The sequence below is a fragment of the Hyla sarda genome, chromosome 1, assembly GCF_029499605.1.
Source record: "Hyla sarda isolate aHylSar1 chromosome 1, aHylSar1.hap1, whole genome shotgun sequence".
Taxonomy (NCBI): domain Eukaryota; kingdom Metazoa; phylum Chordata; class Amphibia; order Anura; family Hylidae; genus Hyla; species Hyla sarda.
Genome location: NC_079189.1, coordinates 47,692,716 through 47,718,962, shown reverse-complemented (window position 1 = coordinate 47,718,962; position 26,247 = coordinate 47,692,716). Strand labels below are relative to the sequence as shown.

The window sequence follows — 26,247 nt, the reverse complement described above, 5'->3', positions numbered from 1 at the left end:
ATCTCATATCTCTCTCTCTCTCTCTCTCTCTCTCTCTATCTATCTATCTATTTATCTCATATCTATCTCATAATTATCTATTTACCTATGTCACATCTGACTGTTTATCTCATATCTATCTATCTACATCATATTTCTGCATCTATATAATATCTATCTCTTTCTAAACTATTGAGATTTCCAGGACTTTATATATGCACCCTGATATTTCACATGGACTTTCTCTTTAAATCTACTTCTATGTTGCTGTCTTACTCTGTAGCTTTTTCTTTATATAACCCTATTTGTGACACCAAAGAATCCCTCCAGTGTCCTGTATCTGCTCATACATGACATCGCCCCACCTGTTATTGGCAGGAATGTCAGTGGACATTGCTTTATCAGGTGTAAAGTAAACCCGCAGATTCAGGCTTGTCTCTGTTCTTTTCATGTCAGAAATTAGAAGAACAGGACCGAAAAGCACTGAACGTTAAAGAGCAGCTTCAGAGAGAACATCGCTACCTCAAGCGCCGTCTAGAGCAGCTCTCCGTACACGGGATGGAGCGCATGCGCACTGACAGTATGGGCTCCATCCTATCCACTGACTCTGAACAAGGTGAGGGTGACTTACAGCTGTCATGTGCCATGTATCATTGTCAGCAGAAGCAAGACCTGTAGGCTCCAGGCGGAGGAGTCCATAGACCCAGGATGCAGAAGACAGGCCCAATAGTAACCCATACCGCTCCAGTCTCCTTTTTTCAGATTATAAGAGTGTGCCATTTTTTCTCCCCTTTCTCCTCCCTCCTACCCTTATAATTTTGTTCACTTACTGGCAGTGACACCCCACCCAAAAAGAGAAGCAGATCTCACACTCTGGATGACACCATTGAGGAGGAAGGTACTAGCTCAATATTTCCAATAGAATTTAAAGGGGTACTCCGGTGGAAGACTATTATTATTATTTTTTTTTTTTTTTTAAATCAACTGGTGCCAGAAAGTTAAACAGATTTGTAAATTACTTCTATAAAAAAAATCTTAATCCTTCCAGTACTTAACTACTTAACAGTTCTTTTCTTTTTGAATTTCTTTTCTGTCTTACCACAGTGCTCTCTGCTGACACCTCTGTCGATGCCAGGAGCTGTCCAGAGCAGGAGCAAATTCCCATAGTAAACCTATCCTGCTCTGGGCAGTTCCTGACATGGACAGAGGTGTCAGCAGTGAGCAATGTGGTTAGACAGCAAGGAAATTCAAAAAGAAAAGCACTCCCTGTGGAGCATACAGCTGCTGATAAGTACTGGAAGGATTAAGATTTTTTAATAGAAGTAATATACAAATCGGTTTCACTCTCTGGCACCACAGGAGTACCCCTTTAAGTAGAGCGCAGAGCCTAAAACAGTGTTTCCCAACCAGGGTGCCTCCAGCTGTTGTAAAACTACAACTCCCAGCATGCCCGGACAGCCAAAGGCTGACCGGGCATGCTGGGAGTTGTAGTTTTGCAACAGTTGGAGGCATCCTGGTTGGGAAACACTAGCCTAGAACAAAGGCAACACTGTTTATTTTGGATGGCCATTGACTTTATTGAGTCAACCATACTGCAAAGTGGAGTCGAAAGTGTGCAACATTTTCATCGCGTTTCTTCCACTTTGTTCTAAGGCCTGATGGTCAGACTCTCGCTGATCAGACATTGATGGTCTAATTTAGACATAGGATACCATCAATGTTTTCTTTGAGATAACCCCTTTAAAACATTGTTTAGACACAGTATGAAAGGGGTGGTGCAGCACCTTTTTCTCCTCCTCATCTAACCTGGAGTGTTGAGAGATGCTGCTGCATGCCTGACACCAAGTACAGTATATCTGTAAGTTGTCCAGCCAGGCATGCAGCAGCATCTCTCAACACTCCAGATATCATTCACAGGTCCTGTTAGGCTAAGTTGTCTAATTTCAACTAAGGCTAAGTTTCCACTTTTTTTTTTCTGGCAGTTTTTGGATATCTGCCACTGCAGTTTTTGAGCCAAAGCCAGAAGTGTATTCAAAAGGAATGGGACATATAAAGGAAGGATTTATACTTCTCCTCCCATATGGATCCACTTCTGACTTTGGCTCAAAAACTGCCAGAAAAAAAAAAACAAGTGGAAACTTAGCCTTAGTTGGAATTAGACACAAGCACAATACGCTGTGGGATCTGAAGCACACAGCTGCTTTTTTTCCCAAAAACAGCGCCACCGCTGTCTTCAGGTTGTGTGTGGTATTACAACTTTGCTCCATTCACATCAGTGGAATTGAGCTGAAATACCACACACAAACTGAGGACAAGAGTGGACAATAGCGGTCTTTTTCCCCAGAAACAGTGACACAGCTGTCTCCAGCTTTTTTTTTCTAATCCTCAATAAACCCCTTATCCATAGCTGCTTTTTTCCAAAAACCGCGCCACCCTTGTCTTCAGGTTGTCTGTGGTATTACAACTTGGCTCAATTTACTTCAGCGGAATTCATCTGCAATACCAACACACAAACTCAGGACAAGAATGGACAATAGCTGTATTTTTTTCACAAACAGCGCCACCCCTGTCTCCAGGTTGTGTGTGGCATTACAACTAGGCTCAATTCACTTCAGTGGAATTTAGCTGCAATACCACATACAAACTGAGGGACAAGAGTGGTGTTTCTTCTGGAAGAAAGCAGCTGTGTTTTTTTTTTTCTAATCCTGGATAAACCCTTTATCCAGGATTAAAAGAACATAGCAATTTTTTTTCCCCCTAAAACAGCACCACCCCTGCCTTCAGGTTGTGTGTGGTATTTCAACTTGGCTCAGTTCACTTCAGTGGAATTGAGCTGTAATACCATGCACAAACTGAAGACAAGAGTGGCGCCTTTTTTTGGAAGAAGGATGTTATGTTTTTTTCTGATCCTGAATAAGCCATTTATTGGAACAACATAGCTGATTTTTTTTCTCCCCAAAACAGCGCCACCCTTGTTTTAGGTTATGTGCGATATTACAACTTGGCTCAATTCACTTCAGTGGAATTGAGCTGCAATACCACGCACAAACTAAGGACAAGAGTGGCGCTTTTTCTGGAAAAAAGCGGCTATGTTTATTTTTTCCTTTCTAATCCCTTATATACCCTGTAATGTTACTCCTGTAGATATAATAGTGGTCATACTGGTTATCACTTATCTAGAAACTAGATGCTATGGCTATAACAGTGCCCATAAGTGTTTCCCAAGCAGTGTGCTTCCAGCTGTTGCAAAACTACAACTCCCAGCATGCCCAGACAGCCGAAGGCTGTCTGGGCATGCTGGGAGTTGCAGTTTTGCAACAGCTGGAGGCACCCTGGTTGGGAAACACTGCCATAAAGCATAGTGGATCCAAGCAGAATTTTGGGTTGTACTATCTTTTAACTATGCCGCATAATACTCATTTTTCCATGATTTGGTCAAGATAAATTAAGATTAGGGAATTTGAGATTTATGGGAAAGAACACTACCCAGTAATAGTAGTAATCCAATTATATTATTAGTGTTAATCCCGAGATTCGGGCGGGACAATTGGTCTGGTTGGACACTGTCAGCGGGCCGGACAATAGCCTGTAAGTGGTTAAATTACAGCGAGCACAGACCTCCAGCCGCGTAGATCCCCATTCTCACGTCTCATTCCTTTCTTGACGTTTAATACAGTAAATGGCTCTGGTCGAGAAGTAATTATTATAATCACATGGACCCAATAGCCACGTTGTACAGTGCAATTTGGGGTTGGCCAGGATGTGATATTAGGTCATGGAGACTGTTCTCACTGCACAAGGGGGGGGGGGGGTAATGTAGGTAATGACGCTAATAGGTCATGTGAGATCACTGGTGGGGAGAGGGTTCTGTCTATTAATGGGGTACTCTGAAGAAAAATAAATGTTTTCAAATCAACCAGTGCCAGAAAGTTAAACAGATTTGTAAATTACTTCAATTTAAAAATCTTAATCCTTCCACTACTTATCAGCTGCTGTATGCTCCAGAGGAAGTTGTGTATTTCTTTTCTGTCTGACCACAGTACTCTCTGCTGACACCTCTTGTCCATTTTAGGAACTGTCCAGAGCAGGAGAGGTTTGCTATGGGGATTTGCTTCTGCTATGCACAGTTCCTGCGACGGACAGAGGTGCCAGCATTGTGGTCAGATTGGAAAGAAGTACACAACTTCCTCTGGAGCATAAAGTAGATGATAAGTACTGGCAGGATTAAAGGGGTACTCTGGTGGAAAACTTTTTTTTTTTTAAATGAACTGGTGCTAGAAAGTTAAACAGATTTGTAAATTACTTCTATTTAGAAATCTTAATCCTTTCAGTACTTATTAGCTGCTGTGTAATACAGAGGAAATTCTTTTCTTTTAGAATTTTTTTTTTGTCTTGTCCACAGTGCTCTCTGCTGACACCTCTGTCTGTCTCAGGAACTGTCCAGAGCAGCATAGGATTGCTATGGGGATTTTCTCCTGCTCGGGACAGTTCCTGATACGGGCATCAGGTGTCAATAGAGAGCACTGTGGACAAGACAAAAAAGAAATTAAAGGGGTATTCCAGGAAAAAACTTTTTATTATATATCAACTGGCTCCAGAATGTTAAACAGATTTGTAAATTACTTCTATTAAAAAATATTTATCCTTTCAGTACTTATGAGCTTCTGAAGTTAAGGTTGTTCTTTTCTGTCTAAATCCTCTCTGATGACACCTGTCTCGGGAAACTCCCGGTTTAGAAGCAAATCCCCATAGCAAACCTCTTCTAAACTGGGCATTTCCCGAGTCAGGTGTCATCAGAGAGAATTTAGACAGAAAAGAACAACCTTAACTTCAGAAGCTCATAAGTACTGAAAGGATTAAGATTTTTTAATGGAAGTAATTTACAAATCTGTTTAACTTTCTGGAGCCAGTTGATATATATCAAAAAAGTTTTTTCCTGGAATACCCCTTTAAAAAAGAAATTAATTTCCTCTGTAGCATACAGCTGCTAATAAGTACTGGAAGGGTAAAGATTTTTTAATAGAAGTCATTTACAAATCTGTTTAACTTTCTGGCACCAGTTGATTTAAAAGAAAAAATAGTTTTCCATCGGAGTACCCCTTTAATATTTGAATGAGTGAATGGAGCGTCCATGCTTGACTTTTGGTCATTGCCAAACATTGCCATGTTTATAAATTCCATAGAGAGTTAAAGGAACAGTGGTCAAGCATATGCACTGCCACGCCATTATTTCAGGGGACCATTAACCACCATCAGCGCTGTTTTCTTGCTGTTTTGAGCAATCCCTATTAAAGTCAATGGGAGCTGGAAATTGCATTTTTTTTTAGCCTTTTTTATTTGCCTGTGCGAATATATTCTAATGCCAGGCTCCTATTTCTGTTAGCAGATCCTCATGTAAATATATGTGAACATACCCTCCCCGCAAGCAGGACTGTATATAGGGACACTAGTTTTGCTCATTTTTTGCCTACATGTCACACTTTGTGTGCAGGAGATTTATCAAAACCCGTCCAGAGGAAAAGTTGCAGAGTTAACCATAGCAACCAATCAGATCACTTCTTTCATTTTTTGAAAAGGCCTCTGAAAAATGAAAGAAGTGATCTGATTGGTTGCTATGGGCAACTCAGCAATTTTTCCTCATGACAGGTTTTGATAAATCTCCCCCCTTATGTTCAGCTGCCAGAGGGTATACTTTAACAATGTCACATTGCCTATTTTTAAATAATCACACTCAAAGGGACTATTCACACGGCAGAATTTCCGCTTGCGGAATTGCGCCTTAAACTAAAGCCCATAGACTCCTATGAGATTCCGTACTCCCATTCACACTTCTGAATTTCCGCTTGCGGAATTCCGCAAGCGGAAATTCAGAAGTGTGAATGGGAGTGCGGAAACCCATAGGAGTCTATGAACTTTAATTTGGGGCGAAATTCCGCAAGCGGAAGTTCTGCCGTGTAAATAGACCCTGAGTTAACCTTGTGAGGCAGAATGAAAAGAAGAGAAGAAAATGTGATTTTCCTTATAGGATAATCAAACATTCCTTCCCTTTCCTTATCCTGCCTAAGGTTAAAGGGGTATTCCAGGAAAAACCTTTTTTTTTTTTTATTTATTTTTTTTAAATGGCTCCAGAAAGTTAAATAGATTTGTAAATTACTTCTATTAAAAAATCTTAATCCTTCCAATAATTATCAGCTGCTAAAGTTGAGTTGTTCTTTTCTGTCTGGCAACAGTGCTCTCTGCTGACATCTCTGCTTGTCTCGGGAACTGCACAGAGTAGAAGGGGTTTGCTATGGGCAGACAGAAAAGAACAACTCAACTTCAGAAGCTCATAAGGACTGAAAGGATTAAGATTTTTTAATTGAAGCAATTTACAAATCTATTTAACTTTCTGGAGCCAGTATATATATATATATATATATATATATATATATATATATATATATTATATGTAAGAACAAAGACGAGGTCCGGCACCAGGATGGTTGCAGATAAAAGCTTGCGTTACTTTATTGAAGATATCGCAGTACAAGGTAGGACATCTGACGCGTTTCGCACATTTACGATTAAGCACATTCATGTGCGAAACGCGTCAGATGTCCTACCTTGTACTGCGATATCTTCAATAAAGTAACGCAAGCTTTTATCTGCAACCATCCTGGTGCCGGACCTCGTCTTTGTTCTTATCCATTAGTAAGCTGGAGGCGGTACCAGCCGGTCTACGGCACAGGGGGTGAGAAGGGCGTGCTAGTGGTGAGCGGCTCATACTTTGCTACAGATATATATATATATATATATATAAAGTTTTTTCCTGGATAACTCCTTTAATACACAGCTGCCAGAAGGGGAAGGAGACTGATTCTGTCCAGACCATGTCCCCTCAGAAGCACTAAGGGGGATGCATGGAAGCAATAAACATAACAAATTTCCTGTGAACACTACAGATTACTTTTAAAACAGCAATATACAGTAGATCAGGACTTTGGTATGACCATGAAGCATCAGTGATGATTGTATTTTTATTTTTTTTCTCAAGTCACTGTAATGTACTGATAATACCTGTTCTCTTTGTATCTTCAGAAGTGGACATCGAAGGCATGGAGTTTGCACCAGGAGAAATGGACAGTATTGGAAGTGCCAGCGATATCGATGACCACTACAGTTTGCAAAGCAGCTCAAGCAATAGCAGCTACACACATTCCCTGAGACTTAATTCCAGTCTCTTATAGTGGCCAAAATACTGGACCAACTCAGGACCATCCGGCTGAAGGCACTTATGTTGAAAAAAAACAAAACAAAAAAAAACTTTATAAAAAAAAAAAAAAAACTAAGGAAACAACTGAAAAAAAAAAAATGTGTTACCTGCCACTCAGCCAGGACTCGATCCAATGTTAAAGTCCTGCAGAGGAGCATTCTTGCTGAGGGGCTCCCTTCGTCTCAACATACAGCACTGGAGACCACATCCAACTTCTGGTGGAATCCTGTGTTGTCATCTGGCGGGGAGGAGGATGTTATGGTAGTAGCAAAAAAAAAAAAAAAAAAAGTTAAGCCCAGTTTTGCAGTCCTATCATTCCATTATTAAGTATTACATGAATATACAGAAGAAAAAAAAAGCAGGTCAGATATTTTTGATTACCAGAGATCATATAGTTTTTCAGAATGAAGTAGTATTTGTACACACCGGCGAATCTTCATAGCTAGACATAACAAAATAAAGGTTTATGGCTTGTCTGAAGAACAGGTAGTAGGACTTTATCAGAGTCAGTATTTCAAGCACTTGGATTGGGAGAGCAGGAGGAGAGGAGCAAAAAATGTCCCTAACTTCTGGTGGAGATTACAATGTACAGGTTGTACTGTATACAAGGACGCATGGAAAGGCTGTTCTAAGAGTGACTTCATGTAAACGCACGTCGCATTCTATCTCTTCGCTGCTGACCAATATGCTTTTACATTGCAGTATATGGTGCTGCGGATTAGCCTAAGGCATACCGAATAAAATCTCATGTTCAGGGGAATGGTCTTTCGATATTAGGATTACTGCATGCAGATAATACGGGACAGATTATAACAGAACCTCATGCAGAGGCATACCTTAGTGGTGTCAAAAATTGGACCCCCATTATGGTGCTGGGTCTGCCCCCCCGGTTCTTTTAGTGACCCTTGGGCCAATTCCTTTCCCTTGCTTTTTGCTTACTATGCAGAGGGTGGAGTCCTACAGAGGTTGTCAGTGACAATGGGGACGAGACCAAAGGCCACAATGTCTGCCTATATGATTTACGTGCCCTTGGTTGACTTGGAGTTCTACATCATGATAATAATAATAACACAAGATAATAATGAAGTAATGAAATGCTGCGGGGGCCTCTGCTAAAAACATTGAGGGGATTTTAGCCTTTGCAACTTATTCACGCTTGCCCTTTCTTCTTTTTGCCAGTTGTACTTGCACAAAGTTCAGTAGCACAATGTATCGGCACAAAAATTTTTTCAATGCATATTTTTGGACATGGGATTTGTACGCCACCTATCAAGTGGAGTGGAGTTGCACAAAACCTTTGCAACTTTTTTAAAAAGGTGTCTAAAAACTCACTACACTTAAACTACGATTGAAATCACTCCATTTGGTTGAACAAAGTGCAAAAGTACCTAAAACACAGAATAGTCGCACACTTTTTAGAGTGATGAGACTTGTGCAAAAACTGGCATGCAAGCCTTGATAAATTTCCCCTATTGTCCGATATGGCAGAAGTGTGTCCCCCCCCAAGTAAGGAGTTCTTATTGGAAAATATTACTTCTGCAGCCGCTATTGCTATGTCTATCACAACACCTTAATGTTATGGGTCTCCAGTATTATCTGATGCAGTATACAGTGGCGGGACCATCTATCTAAGTCTTCTATATTATGCACTCGTGAACCTCCCCTGAGACTCCCCTCTAAACATGGTACTCGGTTTGATAACACAAAAGCTGTTTAGAATTTAATGACTAAGGAGAAAACTGCTTGTTATGTGTGTAACCTTTCCGCTACCGATGCATTTTTACTGAAGGCATGGCTTACGGCTGCTGCGTATTACGTTGTGTTTCCTCAGCACACTAGGAACTATGTTTTGACGTCTAGAATGAAAAAAATAAGTAACAAAAAAAATGTAGGGAAAAAAATCATGCTGTGAAACGGCACTGTTTATTTTGTATACTTTAAATATGTATCTATGAGAATTGTAGCAATACTATGAAGTCGTAGTCTAGTTTTTATTTGTGTAACACAGCCTCATTTTCTCTTGTGAAGTCTGTTAGAGCAAGGCTAGGTGGGTAGATGGTAGTGCGACCGGTGCACGCTGGGGCTACATGGGTGACAGTGTTAGAGCTGCCAAATGCGTTGCAGACTTTGCTGGGTGGTGAATCCCATGACGGGTGAGGAGGCGGAGCCATCTGGAGTAAAACTGTTTTCTGGATGCACTGACAACATGACAAGCCACCATTGGGTTACATCAGGCAAAGTCTGTCGTGTAGCCCCCAGTCCTGGCTTATTATTACAGTGGAGAGAGCCACTTTGTGGGATCAACCAATCCAGATGGGGAACTTTATGGTAACACTAGTTGATAATATTTTCTGGGACTTCAGAATAACAGCTATTAGATTCTTTTCACACCTACGTTATTGGTTGGTGTTTTGTTCCATCATAGGAGAACCGAAAATGTTCAAATGTAAATCCATCATAAAGTGCCAACAAATCCTATTGATCTATAATGGGATCCACCGGGTTCCATCATGGTGGCCTTTATTTTACCGGAATTATAGTGCAGCATGCTGCGCCATTCTCTTTACTCAAACGAAAAAGGATCTGCCAAGGAGTCTTCTAACGCAGAGGTCCCCAACCCAGTCTTCAAGGTCCACCATCAGTTCAGGATTTTTTCCTGTTCTATTCCAATGGAGTAACTTACAAAACCCGTAATATTGGTGGGCCTTGAGGACTGTGTTCAGGAACCACTGTCCTAACAGATTCTCCAATGCTGATGTGAACAGAGCCTAGTTTCCCAGTTTATCTGCAGTAACGCCAAGTAATTTTATAATGGAGAGTGCTGAAACTTTCTAATATACCTGTTTCTATTCCTCAACATTCTCAGGTTTCACGCCTCTCACGTCACTTTTTAAAAGTGACCCCAAAAACTAGTGGGGCTTAGCGGGATGGTCATGGCCTCCGTATTTGTTGTAAATTATAGCAGAACTGTATGCAGCTGTACATACATTTAAGGGCCAGGTGCCGGGACAGTCAAGATTGCACCCCCTTATTAAATTTGGCATATCTTACTTAAAGGGGTACTTCGCTGCTCAGCATTTTGAACAAACTGTTCCGAACGCTGGAGCCGGCCCCGGGAGCTCATGACGTCATAGCCCCCTCCCATAGACTTGCATTGAGGGGTAGGGGGCGTGACATCATGAGGGGGCGGGGCTATGATGTCACGAGCTCCTGGCTCCAGCGTTCGGAACAGTTTGTTCCAAACGCTGAGCAGCGGAGTTCCCCTTTAAGTGCATCCTTGCATTACGACCATCGTGAAAAACTGTGCCCAGCATTTCATAAACTTATCCCCTATTCACAATATAGGGAACAAGTATCTGATCTCCAGGGGGAGGTCCGTCCTCTGGGACCACCCACGATCTTGAAAACGGGGCCCTAAAATCTCCCTGCTGCATAGAGTGGAGGGACAGGACGTGCTCCATACTTTGTATATAGGAGCACCATAGATACCCATTAAGGTTCCCATAATATATTAGAAACTTTTTATTAGACAATGACCCAAACTTTACGGATTAGACAAGCTTTTTAACACTATAATAAAAAATGTTGTTCCCTAGCCACTTTTCCAGGAGTCACTCTCCATGGAGGTCATTTGCGTCCATAGACATCTATGACACCGGCCATTTTGAATTAGAACAAATAGCTGCGTTTCTGAAGTCCCGGAACAGCATTGGTTGTAATGGCCACCTCTACCACGTGATCAAGACAGTACGATTTGTGTCAGAATGTCTTATGTTCTGGGTATCCAGAACATATAGAAAAAAAGTTAGGGGTTGTAGTAAAAGACGATAAAGCTATTGACACTTTTCTGAAGAGTGATTTTAGTAAGTGTAGTCTATATTTCCTGTAAAAGATTTTGTATTATATTTTCCTAAATGTTCTCATTATATTAGAGGAGGGGAGGGTGGGGGGGGGGGAAGGGGAGAATCCAAACTAGAGTCTCAGGGACTCTTTTATTTTTATTTTTTTCATATTGTGCCTTGTTAATCAATTATATTTTTTTCGGCTATTTCCGAGATTATTTTTATTTGGTTACGAGACTTTATTTTTATTACATGCAACGTGTCACATCTATGTCCAGTGTACGTCAACTAATATAGGAAGTTGAAATGATAGATATACATGGAAATACATAAGAGCCCCCCCCTTCAAACCCCTGTTGCAAAACTACAACTCCCAACATGCCCGGACAGCCTCTGGCTGTCCGGGCATTCTGGGAGTTGTAGTTGTGCAACAGCTGGAGGTACACTGGTTGGGAAACACTGCCCTGATGGGAAAGGCAAAAGTTCAAATCTATAGTGCCCTAAGACTATAAACACTAATTCATCTGCATTTTATCTTTAGGCTACTTTAGTCTACCTTACCGTATAATAATGGCATTTTATATCAGTGAATTATTCATAGCCATGTTTTAAGATTTTCTACTTTTTAGTATCTTAGTCCACTCGTGTTGAGCTTGACTTTACTTTGTCTAGCTACCACTTGACTTCCTCGACCACCATTGGAGCACATGTACTGTAGATACTCTTGCCGAATTAGGAAGGTAAATCTGCCATACAATACACTGCCTCACCTTATTAAACAGACTCATTTTGGGTCATACTTATAGGAAACGGGAGGCACCAAGATGTAAAGATAAGAAATATTGTAAGTTCTCTTCTCTCTATGTATCGAGAAGGACACTTGGGAGAAAAATTGTGTTGGAATAGAAGATAGGTCACAATTTCCCACAGAACGTAGACCTATAGGATGGGTCCGGTTTGGACAAAGGAGATGGCGGCTTCTATATTGAAAGAAACTTGCCACTTTTAAGCAATTCTGTTAACACGTATATGATGGTTCGGTTCGATGAGACCGGAACTGCATGTATGTGTTAGGGTATGTTCACACTGAGGAATTGGAGAGAAATTTACTTGAGTAATTCCGCTTGCAATCATCCTTAACCTGTTGGGGACGGAGGGTGTATGGGTACTCCCTTGCATCCCGGTACTTAAGGACGAAGGGCGTACCTGTACGCCCTTGTCCCGTTCCTGGAATTTGAAGCGCGCTCACTAGCAGAGCACGTGTCAAACCCGGTGGATCCTGACTGCTATCAGCAGCCAGGACCCAGGGTTAATGCCGGGCACCGCCGATTGGGCCGATGCCCGGCATTATAAATATGAAAATAAAACGTCCCGGCAGCTGAGCGGAGCTGATCGGGACCATTGCGATGTACCGATCTGCTAACTGGACAGCAGGAGGGTCCTCATCTGCCTCCTCACTGTCTGATCTGTGATCTGCTGCTCCATGCCCATTCCCATTTTTTAAATAAAATCTAAAATAATCAAATGAGGTGACGCCGCGTGCGTAAATCTTCAAACTATTAAAATATAAGGGTAGTTAAACCGCACGGTCGATGGCGTACACGTAAAAAAGTACCAAAGTCCAAAATTGTGCATTTTTGGTCACTTCATATACCATATAAAAATTATAAAAAGCGATCAAAAAGTCCCATCAAAACAAAAATGGTGCTGATAAAAACTACAGACCACGGCACAAAAAATGGGTCCTCATATAGCTCTGTACGCAGAATAATTTAAAAAGTTGTAGGGGTCAGAAGATGACAATTTAAAACATACAAATTTTGGTGCATGTAGTTATAATTTTTTTTAAAGTATTAAAATAAAATAAAACCTATCCTTGTAACTGTATGTACCTACAGAATAAAGAAAAGGTGTCACTTTTACCGAAAAGTGCACTGCGTAGAAACGGAAGCCCCCAAAATTTACAAAATGGCGTTTTTGTTTTTTTCACCCCCACAAATGTTTTTTTTTTTTTTTTTGGTTTCGCCACAGATTATGTTATAGAATAAGTGTTCTCAGTACAAAGTACAATTGGTGCAAAAATAAAGCCCTTATATGCATCTGTAAGTGAAAAAATTTCAAGCGTTATGATTTTTAGAAGGGGAGGAGGAAAAAATGAAAGTGCACAAACAAAAATTGGCCTCGTCCTTAAAGGGGTACTCCGCTGCTCAGCATTCGGAACAAACTGTTCCGAACGCTGGAGCTGGCGCCGGGAGCTTGTGATGTCATAGGCCTGCCCCTCATGACGTCACGCCCTGCCCCCTCAATGCAAGTCTATTGGAAGGGGCGTGACAGCTGAGTAGCGGAGAACCCCTTTAAGGTCAAAATGGGCTTCGTCCCCAAGAGGTTAAATGAAAATTCCATTGATTTTAATGGACTTTCTGCTACCCTGTTCACACTGAGGAATTTGAATTCTGTTTCGTCTGAAGATTGAACATGTTCATTCTTCAGGCTAAAAGACCCTATTGAAGTCAATGGGATTTTTCTTCCCTGATGAAATGAGTTTCAAACTGCATTTACACGGAATTTCCCCTCCCACAGCATTTCCTTCTCCTCCTCCTCCTCTAATCCTCTTCTTTTCCGTGAAAGGGAGAAAATGGCAAAATTCAACATTTTCCTGACCAAAATTATTTATTTTCAATTCCTCTCCAAGTCCTGAGTGTAAAAAGGATTGCCAAATTAAGAACCATGAACTCTAAATATCGAGTTCCAAGTTTCTTTCTTCAATGTACACGGATTGGGATCCTACTTGGTCACCATCTGACTAGGAGAGGCCTACTTGGGCACCATCTGACTAGGAGAGGCCTATTTGGGCACCATCTGACTAGGAGAGGCCTACTTGGGCACCATCTGACTAGGAGAGGCCTATTTGGGCACCATCTGACTAGGAGAGGCCTACTTGGGCACCATCTAATTAGGAGAGTGCCATATCTTCTATCATATGTTTCTACGTTTATGCTCAATAAAGTATAAGCAACCCAAAAGGAAATCAGTCACATTGAACATTGTGTGGGTAGCATGTTATAGAGCAGGAAGAGAAAATTAATATATAATGGTGCCGATCTTGTAAGAATCTGTAGAGCTTGTGATTCATTAATCTTATATTTCTGCTCATTATGGGTTTAGAAGTCCAGTGGTTGGTCCTACTCATTGGTTGACAGCCTTCCCTGTATGTGAATACAGTGACAACTGTCAATCATTATTATAGGACTTCCCACTGGACCCCTAATCCCAGAATGAGCAGATTTAAATAATAACAATAAAAAAACAAATGATATTAAATCTAATCAACAAATTATATATCAATCTGCTCAGCTCCTTCTACTCTATAACATGTTCAGTGTGGCAGGTTTTCTTGACATGTCAGAAAATAACATGTGGTCCATGGACTGAAATCTCAGCCGATCACAACCATTGATATTAATTATACTGTAATGGAAATCAATGGGGGGAAAGCAACGTAGTATGGTTATGGGTAGATCACCAATATGTCTTTATCCCTGTTATCAATGAGCATCCCAGCTCACAGACCACTTACGATTACCATCTTCTGATGGTCGCTAAAGGTGCTTATATCCTTTTATGAACCTTCATTGACTTTTGCTGGTCCCATTTTGGTTTCCATCACTAAATGTTGACCTACATTTAGGTCATTTTGTGGTCAGTACTTTATGAGACGAAATGTTGAACAAGCGAGATAGATGCAGTTGTGGGGAAAAAAAAGTCAGCGTTAACTTACCACTTCAGGTTGTCAGAAGATAGATTCTGGGTTTTGCCAAGTTTTTGGGTTGGATATAAAAAACGAACGATGAAAACGAATAATTTCTAGCAAGGAATCAGTCACAATCTCTCTGAACACCAATTACTATACGTATAAATTGTGGCAGCTTAAGATCAGTGAAGGGCATACACTGCATGAAAGGAAGAGGGTTCAGCCGACCAATCAGAATCCTTTGTCTACAAACATCTGATTAGTCGTAATGGAACCTTTTCCTGTATTTGAATTTCTTTGTTTTTTTTATGTGCCCTATGTTTTGCACTTACTTGACTCGTGTCTTGCCAACGACATCATATATTTTTGTATGGTTTATTTTTTCATGTAATTCAGGTTCAACCCTTTGCTAGAGAATACTGAGGGTTGGGTGCAGTCACTACATGGCAGCTGACTATTCTCCCTGTGACTGCCCTAAAGAAGAGGGTGACCTCCTAGTGTTATAATCTTTTGCTCATTATTATCTCCTAAGAATTTAGCAATATTTGCTTGTATTGGACAACAGAAATGGACAGCCCCTGTGTTAAGTCTTGTGTGCCTATCGTAGCCATATTGGGGGAGATTTATCAAAACCTGTCCAGATTAAAAGTTGCCCATAGCATCCAATCAGATCGCTTCTTTCATTTTTGAAAAGGCCTCTGAAAAATGAACGAAGTGATCTGATTGGTTGCTATGGCCAACTCAGCTACTCTTCCTCTGGACAGATTTTGATAAATCTCTCCCACTGTGGGCTGAAAAATGTATGTATTCAAACATAAGAGGTGCGTCTTGTTTAAAGGAACACTCCAGGCACAGACACTGTCTTATGTTTATTGTGGGATTCTAAGGAAACGGTGCATGACACATTGATTCCAAAAACACCAAAAACAGAGTGCCTGTGTAATACATACCTCCTAAAAAATTTTTCCTATATTTTACCCAATATTTGCAAGTATTACAACTTGCTACACAGAGTGCGGAGATAATTGCTTCCCACCCAGTTCTCGTTGTACTGTGGGAACCCAACAGCTGATCAGTAAGGGGTGCCAGGCATTGGCACCCTAATGATCAGCCATTAATAGCCTATCCTGTGGATAGGCTGCCCATAATTATTCCTAGAAACCTCCTTTACGACACAGTGGATTGGGTCATGTGATCATTTCAGCCAGTTAACTTAGGCTCCATTAACGTTATGTTTTCAGGTCTCCATCAACTGTATCGCAACCTGTCAAAAAGGAATGCCAATTGGAATCTAGCACCAACAGCTGATCAGAGGGGGGTGCCAGTGCCAGGTATTGGCACCCTAACGATCAACCATTGATAGCCTATCTTGTGGATAGGCTGTCCATAATTTTTCCTAGAAACCTCCTTTAAGACAAGATGGATTGGGTCATGTAATCATTTCAGCCAGTTCACATTATGTACTCAGGTCTCCATCAGCTGTATCGCATCCTGTCAAAAAGGAATGTCAATTGGCACGTAGACTTGAATGGGCCGAATGTTGTCCAAGTGTGACTACATTTTTTTTTTCCTAGCATATACAATGTATGTGCGGGACTTAAAAATGTGATGGGCCCCATTTCAAGTCCTGCATAGGAGCCTTAGAAAGGAGATGCAAATGGCGCCCAAGATGGATGTGCTATCTTGTGGCCAACCCTAATGTTGGTGTGGATCCTACAGCAGGTGCTATTCTACCAACCAACCAGCATCAGAGAATACCTTACTTTCAAAGATATTTTTCCTTATGAATTAATTTTCATAGTTCAAATTTGTATAAAAACTTGAGTAACTTCATATGCACTTTCTGTAACTTTTCTTGTACTAATTTGGTGCTTCGCTTTCTTCTTCTCCATTAATACCCCAAGTAAAGGTAAAAAAAAGTTGTAAGTTTCTTGTTATCTGCATGTATTCTGCTTCCATTCATGTGACCTAACATCTGAGGTCCCACAATGCACTGCTTTCTGGAAGTCCACTAGAATATGTAATTTTCTGCCAAAAGGGAGTAAAAAACATCCTAAAATTTATATAAAAAAGTGCAAGATAAATAAAACAAAGTATTTAGAAAAATGTTCAATATGTTATTGAGGTTCAGACTATGGGATGATATAAGTATGTTATGCAAAAGTGGAGTTTTCCTTTAAAGGGGTTATCTTAAAATGAAACGTGAAAATCACTTATGATCGGTAAGTCCAATTCCTGGGAACCCGACTAATAAGAACTGAAGTCAATTGATCCCTCAGTAAATGGAGCATGCTCAGCTACCACTCAATTCTCTCTCTATGGAACTTTTGAACATTGCTGGAAATGCCATAATGGAGTGGTGGCTGAGCATGCAAATAGTTGCTCCTCACTTGGGGGACATCTCACCTCTACGCTGGTGATCGGTGGAGGTCCCAGCTGTCGGACCCCCCACTTAATCAGCTGTAGATAGGGGATAACTTCTAATCTTGGGATAACCCTTTTAAACGAAAAACCACAAATGTGAACAAATTATGCCCAAAACATGGCCGCCCTCAATGTATATAGGAATGCCCCTGATTTAACCATTTCTTTGGTACCTGGTCATGAATAAGAATCAGCAAAGCGGACAGAACCCAAACAATATACAAGTGGATTCTGTCAATAATTTGTGACTTCCTAAGATGATCAAATAAAGTAAAATATTGTAAATTGTGAAGTCAGCCAATCAGAGTCTTTATCTCGTTAAATGTTAAGATTGGCACTTTTTGGTTTGCCGACAATTGTAAAATTACAAGCTATGGGTATGCCTGCGGCTGTCAGGGCATGCTGAGAGTTGTAGTTTCGCAACAGCTAGACGGTCATGGGGTAGAGATTACTGGTTTTCTAGCCATCTCTTGAGTTCTTCCATATTTTTTATTGTCCATCTTACAAAATATGCACTAACACCCAGCGCACAATGGGTTTCATGCCCCAATCAAGTCACAGAGAAAAAGTACCCCCCCCCCGGCAACCAATCAGATTCAAGGCCTGTTCACACTACAGGATTTTCACAAGGAAATTCTGTGTGGACTCCGCTTGCAGCAGACTCCTATTGAACTTAATGGGATTCTCCTGTGAAGTACACACTACCAAAGTTTTGTAGCGCCAAGTTTTGGATTCCACAAGAAGATTAACCATGTTTAATCTTTTGGAGGAATCCACTGGAGAAGACCCAACACTGCGCTGTGTTGAATGGAACGGCACTTACATTAAAGTGCCAATTCTAATGAAAGCTGCTTTAAGTGGAATCTGCATGGAATTTACTTCTGGAAATTCTGGAAGGAATTTCCGTAGTGTAAAAAAGGCCTAAAACTTTTCTTTTTCTCAATTCAGAATGGAAAATTAAAGCTGAACTCTGATTGGTTGCTGTAGTCAACAGGATCATCTGAGGCAATGGCCAATGGTCATTTGTTTTACTGCATAAAATAAAGCATTTGCCTGTGATAGCCAATCAGATGGCAGCTACTTCAGGTTAGAAAATGAAAGCTGTTCTATGATTGGTTGATGCTGGCAACTAGACTACCTAAAGGGGTATTCAAGCCACTAAAAACATTTCTTCTATCTACCGGGTAGGAGGGGGTCTATCTTCTGTGCTCCATTCATTTATATAGGAACGACTAGAGTACAGTGCTTGGATATCTCCATTGGCTCTATAGAGAAAATATGTCCACCCACCACTCTATTTAGCAGGGAGAGTCGGGTAACCATTCTCAATGGAGAGGCCTATCAGTAAGACCCCTCGTGATCAGACATTTATCCCCCTACCCTATGGCTGAAATACCCCTTTAAACAAGAGGTTCAAAGTTAATGTACAAAGGATAAAGCAGTTGCCTATAGCAACCAATCAGATTACAGTTTACATTTACTAACCTGCAAAAACCAATGGTTGGTTGCTATGGTAACTCTGCTACATATAGTCTGCACTGGTTGAGGCCTCAAGCAGCCATTTTGTGGGGTAATCTGTAAATTGACATCCACACAAAGGTTTTTTTCAGCACAAAAAATGTCCGCCTCCTTCTTAGCAACACATTCCAATTATTGTTCATAATGTTTTAGCATTAATAAATTAACGTTGCTATGCAAGTTGTTTTTTTTTTTTCTTTAGCCTTTTATATCCAGGTTCACACATGGCGTCTTTTATGTGCTGCATTACCATTAACGGCGCCACTTTCTTAACTGTCAATTAATAATGGAAATGTGTTTATTTACCCAATTCTGAGGAGTATTTAATCTGTTATGTGTTTCTGTCCAATAATGTGTTTTAAGACCTCTGTTTGCTGTCGGTGAATAGAATCACTCTTAAACCCAGAGCTCATTGCGCCGCACCGAAATGTGCCATGTGTGAATCCGGCCTCACTCTATTCTGTAAGATTTGGCGCTGGTGCAGCTTCTTGCTGACAACAGAGGTCAGAAGGAGGAGCTGTGAATGTCCAGACGTCCGGTGGATGACGCTGTCCTATCATGTCCTGGAGCCTTGAGACTTGTTCTATGTTCTACAGGACTTTGTCCTTTCAATTTGAGAATATCTTGTACGTATGTTTAACACGATGCTGCAATACAAGTGATGTATGAAAATAAATTGTCTATAAAGAGAACAACTTGTTGTGGGTTTCATGGCTGCATTGTAGACTATGGCATACACATGTTTAAGTATAATAAATCTTTATATAGCGCCAGCATATTCCACAGCGCTGTACAGAGCTTGTCAGGGTTGTAGTCAATGGAGAATATTCAGAACAAGGTCTTGTAAAAAAAGACCCCCAAAATTTGTAACACAATTTGGAAATACCCCATATGTGGGCGTAAAATGCTCTGCGGACGCACAACAAGGCTCAGGAGTGAGAGCGCACCATGTACATTTGAGGCCTAAGTTGATGATTTGCACAGGGGTGGCTGATTTTACAGCGGTTCTGACATAAACGCAAAAAAATAAATACCCACATGTGACCCCATTATGGAAACTACACCCCTCATGGAACGTAACAAGGGGCATAGTGAGCCTTAACACCTCACAGGTGTTTGACGAATTTTCGTTAAAGTTGGATGGGAAAATGAAAAAACATTTTTTAACTAAAATGCCGGAGTTACCCTAAATGTTTCATTTTCACAAGGGAAAATAGGGAAAAAAAGCCCCCCAAAATTAAGTAAGAACATACCCCATATGTGGATGTAAAGTGCTCTGCATGCAAACTACAATGCTCAGAACAGAAGGAGCACCATTGGGCTTTTGGAGAGAGAATTTGTCTGGAATTGAAGGCCATGTGTGTTTACAAAGCCCCCCAAAAACCATTTCAGCAAAATTTGCTTTCCAAAAGCCAAATGTGACTCCTCTTCTGAGCATTGTAGTTCGCCAGCAGAGCACTTAACGTCCACACCTGGAGTATTTCCATACTCAGAAGAGATGGGGTTACAAATTTTGGGGGGCATTTTCTCCTATTACCCCTTGTGAAAATGTAAAATTTGGAGAAAACCAGCATTTTAGTGAAAAAACATTTTTTTTTCATTTACACATCTGACTTTAACGAAAAGTCGTCAAACACCTGTGGGGTGTTAAGGCTCACTGCACTCTTTGTTATGTTCCTCAAGGGGTGTAGTTTCCAAAATAGTATGCCATGTGTTTTTTTTTTCTGTTCTGGCACCATAGGGGCTTCCTAAATGTGACATGCCCCCCAAAAACCATTTCAGCAAAATTTAGTCTCTAAAATCCCATTGTGGCTTCTTCCCTTCTGAGCCCTCTAGTGCACCCACGTATGAGGTATTTCCTTACTCCAGAGAAATGGGGTTACAAATTTTGGGGGGATTTCAATCCTTTTACCCCTTGTAAAAATTCAAAAAATGGCTCTGCAAGAACATGCGAGTGTAGAAAAGGAAGATTTTGAATTTTATCCTTCACTATGCTGCTATTCCAGTGAGACACCTAAAGGGTTAACAAACTTTCTGAATGTCATTTTGAATTCTTTGAGGAGTGCAGTTTTATGAAGGAGTTTAAGCATGCATGGGATAGGCATAAGGCTATCCTTCATATAAGATAGAGATAGGTATAAGGCTATCCTTCATATAAGATAGAGATAGGCATAAGGCTATCCTTCATATAAGATAGAGATAGGTATAAGGCTATCCTTCATATAAGATAGAGATAGGGATAAGGCTATCCTTCATATAAGATAGAGATAGGCATAAGGCTATCCTTCATATAAGATAGAGATAGGTATAAGGCTATCCTTCATATAAGATAGGGATAGGTATAAGGCTATCCTTCATATAAGATAGAGATAAGCATAAGGCTATCCTTCATATAAGATAGAGATAGGGATAAGGCTATCCTTCATATAAGATAGAGATAGGCATAAGGCTATCCTTCATATAAGATAGAGATAGGTATAAGGCTATCCTTCATATAAGATAGAGATAGGTATAAGGCTATCCTTCATATAAGATAGAGATAGGCATAAGGCTATCCTTCATATAAGATAGAGATAGGTATAAGGCTATCCTTCATATAAGATAGGGATAGGTATAAGGCTATCCTTCATATAAGATAGAGATAAGCATAAGGCTATCCTTCATATAAGATAGAGATAAGCATAAGGCTATCCTTCATATAAGATAGAGATAGGTATAAGGCTATCCTTCATATAAGATAGAGATAGGGATAAGGCTATCCTTCATATAAGATAGGGATATGGCTATCCTTCATATAAGATAGATATAGGCATAAGGCTGTCCTTCAAATAAGATAGATATAGGCATAAGGCTATCCTTCACATAAGATAGAGATAGGTATAAGGCTATCCTTCATATAAGATAGAGATAGGCATAAGGCTATCCTTCATATAGGATAGGGCCAGGGCCAAGATAGGATTCAGATTATTGGGAAGACTAGATGGGCCAAATGGTTCTTATCTACCGACACATTCTATGTTTCTATCACTCCCTGTCCCCATTGGGGCTCACAATCTAAATTCCAATATTCCCTATCTGTACGTTTTTGGATTGTGGGAGGTAACCGGAGTACCGAAAGGAAATCCATACAAACATGAGGAGAACATACAACATTTTTTTGCAGCAGTTGTACATGGTGGAATCAGAACCTAGGACCCCAATGCTGCAAGACTGCCAGCCACTAAGCCACCGTACTGCACTATTGTGAGTTAAAAGGCCTCTGCACACATAAAAGATTTTTTTAAAAGTCAGCAAAATGTGCTAATTTCAACTGGACCAGCTGACTGTCTAAACTTTGTTCACACCCCACAATCATCAGGAAACTGTCCAAATGACGTGCCGATATATCCATCCTCAAACAGGCACGAGCATAGTCAGCTACATTTTGTGAGCATATACAAGTTTTGGTTCACGCTGAGAAACGTGGCTTGCGGCATCGGTAGCTCGTGACGTCATAGCCCCGCCCCTCATGATGTCACACCCCGCCCCCTCAATGCAAGTTTATGGGAGGGGGCTGCCACGCCCCCTCCCATAAACTTGCATTGAGGGGGCGGGGCATGATGTCATGAGGGGTGGGGACGTCATGAGCTCCCGGCGCCGGCTCTAAGCATTCTGAACATTTTGTTCCAAACGCTGAGCAGCAGAGTACCCCTTTAAGTATCCAGAAGGAGTATTAACTGTAATAGACAACTGACAGCTGCAATCTTATTGTTTGCTACGGAGAAGATCTACTGCAACCCATAGTGACAGTATACATCATGGATCTCTATGGATAAAAATTCTATTTGGCAAACCCTTCAGACATTTCGATATGTATGGGTGGTTACTGACTTTAGACTCACGTGGTTCTTTCATGGGACCCCTAAGATATGACACCATCAGACACAGTCCTCAATGAACGTGATGTCATGTGAGTGGGACAACAATTGCTGCTCATTATTTTTACTGACCTCTTAGAGTCAACCAACTTCAACCATTGGCCGTGAGAAATATTCCTCCAAGTCTATGCCAAGAGTAACTTACCTGGAATGTAGAGTTTTCGATGTGTGACACCACAATGACCTTTGTGACTTGGACGTATGCAAACCTATCGAATATATATTTTAGGAGCACAACCATCATCATTGCTATCTCTAATATGATATATTTTTTTGTTTGGTTTAGACCACTTGTCTCCAACCTCAGGCCCTCACAGGTTATAGTAGTCTTGGGTAAGAGTACTCTGGTTTTAACCAAGAATCCAGTTTTTTTTCCCTGGTATTAATTGCTAAAAAAGTTGCAGGGTTATTTCATGCATTGTCTTTTTGAATTTATTTTCCATACATACTGGACAGTAACCTACAGGTCTCTTTATTTAGGCTCATTTATAAGATTTGTCTTCCTTGTACAAGTTATTTATCCACATGTCCAGGTGAATGATTTAGTCCCATTCCCAATTATCAGTTACGGTCTATTAAAAGCACATGGGTGGGACCATTGGTTAAACCACCTTAATTTGCGCAGCATAAGGACGAATGTCTAAAGTGGGACAGGCCAGGGCTGCATAGTCGGATATAATCACCTTGTTGTATTCGACCAAAGTCCACGGTTTGGGATTTGTGTTAATTGCTGAATTTTAGGTCATTTTGTGCTGTCACATGGCCAAAAGGAAAATACTTAGCTTTTTTTGTGAAAACCAAGCACTAAATGTAAAAAATATTCCTTTTGATCTGACATCAAGGGGACCTGATAAGTGCCAGATATTCTGACATCGACATAGAAGCGCTTGCAGAACTTTATTCCATTCCGTGGGTGAGGATAAGGGGCAGGCAAGGTGAAGCTCAAACTAAAAATATTGTAACTATAGGAATATCTTAAATGGTTATTAGTCTTCTGTATTTGTGAATTTCCACATGATCAAATGTGGGATTAAAGGAATTTTCTAACTGTACATTGGGCAGTACAAGTTTTTTGTTCTCCTTTTGTTTTGGATTTTTGGCAAGGAGCAATTCCACCCGAATATATACTGTATTTTCTGGCGTATAAGACTACTTTTTAACCCAAGAAAATGTTCTCAAAAGTCGGGGGTCGTCTTATATGCTGGGTGTCGTCTTATAGGGCGGGTGCTGCAGTCGGCCAGGGTATGGATAGAGTGGGGCACCTGGGGTATGGATAGGGAGAGAGCGGCGCTGTGCCCAGAAAAACACACATTTTTCAACCGTCCGGCCCGCCCTTGTATGTATCCTATTACCGTACCTCTTTCTCTGCCTCTCAGATCTCACTCCTGAGGACTGCAGTGAAGCGGTGCGCATGGGCAAGATCTGAGGCGGCGCAGACGTGAATGCAATATCTGAGAGGCGGCGCAGGCGTGAATGTGCAATATCTGAGAGGCGGCGCAGGCGTGAATGTGCAACATCTGAGAGGCGGCGCAGGTGCGCATTTGCAAAATCTGACAGGTGGCGCTGGTGTGCATGTGCGAGATCAGAGAGGCGGAGAAGGAGTTACGGTAATAGGATACAGTGGCGGTCCGGACGGGTGGAAGAGGCATGTACCGCTCTGATAGTCTTGGAGACAGGGAGAGCTGACCAATCCAAGCAGGCATTGTATACAACAACCAGCCAATCACTGGTAAGGTACCGTACATCGCGGTAGAGGGTAGTCTTATATGGTGAGTATATCCCAAACTCTATATTTTAACTGTAAAAGATGGGGGTTGTCATATACGCTCAGTCATCTCATATGCCGGAAAATACGGTACGTCACCTGCAAGGTGATCCACAGAGTGCAATATGAATGGAATTAGGATTATAGTTTGATGTGTACAAAATTATGTAAAACCCTCCATTTTGTGTTCAGAATGGTTGTTACTTCTCATTCCTTATTATTTACATTATGGACCCAAAATGGTCAGGAACCATAAATAAATATTTTTGAGGAAAACTTCTAAAAGACCCCTACCTAGAAGAACCTTTTTGAGATCACCATGTTGGCCCATACGGATTTCTATGCCCTGTCAGTAGTCATGTCATTTGTAGGGTCTTGTATATTTTTGGCCAAATCTCAGCAAACAGAAGAAGAAAAACCAAAGGAAAAGGTCTGCCTACTAATCTACTCTCTTTTAGGGGAAACACATACAAAAGGAACATGGATCATGTCAGGATTCTTAGTCCATTGAGAATGTTCATCAAAGAACATAATGTATCAACCATTGGAGAGATCTACAGAAGATACAATATTCAATTGTTTTATTATTATAGTTGTTTTATTATTCCAAATTTTTTATGAAGCCTAATGAACAAAACCCAGTTGCAATTTTGCCCAAATGTGCAGTGTGAGAGCACAAGCCTATTGCAAGGGCACAATATACAACACATGGGGCAGATCCGTATACATTATACCTAGAGCAACTATTGGACATAAAGCCCCTAAAACTATTTTATTATGAATTTAACACTGAAATAAAAAAAAATAAAAAAAAAATCCTAATGTTTTTGAAACGCTGGGGGTTTGGACACATGCACAGTCTTGTAGTCGACTGTGTGCTAGTCAGTAATGATGTCCCCAAAGGTGACCTTGGACACAATGTGACCACAAATCAAGGCCTATGTAGTTCGTAAAAATGTAGTTCTGGGCCAGAAATACATGAAAATCTAAAAAGGTCTTGTCTTTTTTTTTTTTTTTTTTTTTTTTTTTTTTAGCTTTGTCAGGTTTTATTCTGTTCACACAAACATGGTGGTTGCTACAACCTTGTAGCTTGCTGATAGTATTGTGCTCTGTCAAACTTTCATTGTAATATACAGATTTCTATATCTCACTTGTTTCTTGTGTTTTTTTTATATGCTTTGTATTGTTTAATGTACATGTGAACTCGTATGAGGGGCTTACCTGTTCATGTCTTAAAGGGTCTCAGTGTGTCCATGGCCACAATAAAGGGCCTGCAGTGCTTAGAAATGGCATCTGAACCCTATGGTGTGAGTACCGGTGTCAAATCTTAGAAGATGATAAGACTGTATAACAACCTGTGGTTGTGGGCACACTGTGCCACTGTGGTTTGATTTAGGGCTGTTCTTGAGGGTGTTGTCTAAGCGGACACCTGTCTTTCCAACTTTAAAGGGGTATTCCAGGATTTTTTTTTTTATTTGACTATGCTACAGGGACTGTAAAGTTAGTGTAGTTCATAATATAGTGTCTGTACCTGTGTGTGACGGTTTTCTCACAATTCTTATGTGATTTTCACCCCAATATTTATTTTTAACAGCATACAAAATGACTGTTGTCTCAGATTTTTCCCAGGTTGCAATGCGGCCGAGACCTGACTCACTAGTCAGCTGATGACAGGGGGCCTGTCTGCTTCATTGGGTGGAGCTATCGCTTGGTGCGAGAGAGATCAATCTGCAACTAACGCAACAGCTGTAGGCACCCTGATTGAAAAACATAGGTCTTTTGAATGGATGCAGCTCATT

At 40.8% G+C, this 26,247-nt stretch overlaps 1 protein-coding gene across 1 annotated transcript in view; it reads left to right on the top strand.

Moving 5' to 3' along the window:
- Positions 1-19,455, top strand: part of MXD4 (MAX dimerization protein 4) — a 93,261-nt gene extending 73,806 nt beyond the window's left edge. Inside the window, exons 5-6 of the mRNA XM_056554959.1 lie at positions 436-595; positions 7,057-19,455. Coding sequence (XP_056410934.1) covers positions 436-595; positions 7,057-7,205 — 309 coding nt within the window. The 3' untranslated portion in view covers positions 7,206-19,455. The remainder of the gene's footprint in view (positions 1-435; positions 596-7,056) is intronic.
- The last annotated feature ends 6,792 nt before the right edge of the window (positions 19,456-26,247 follow it).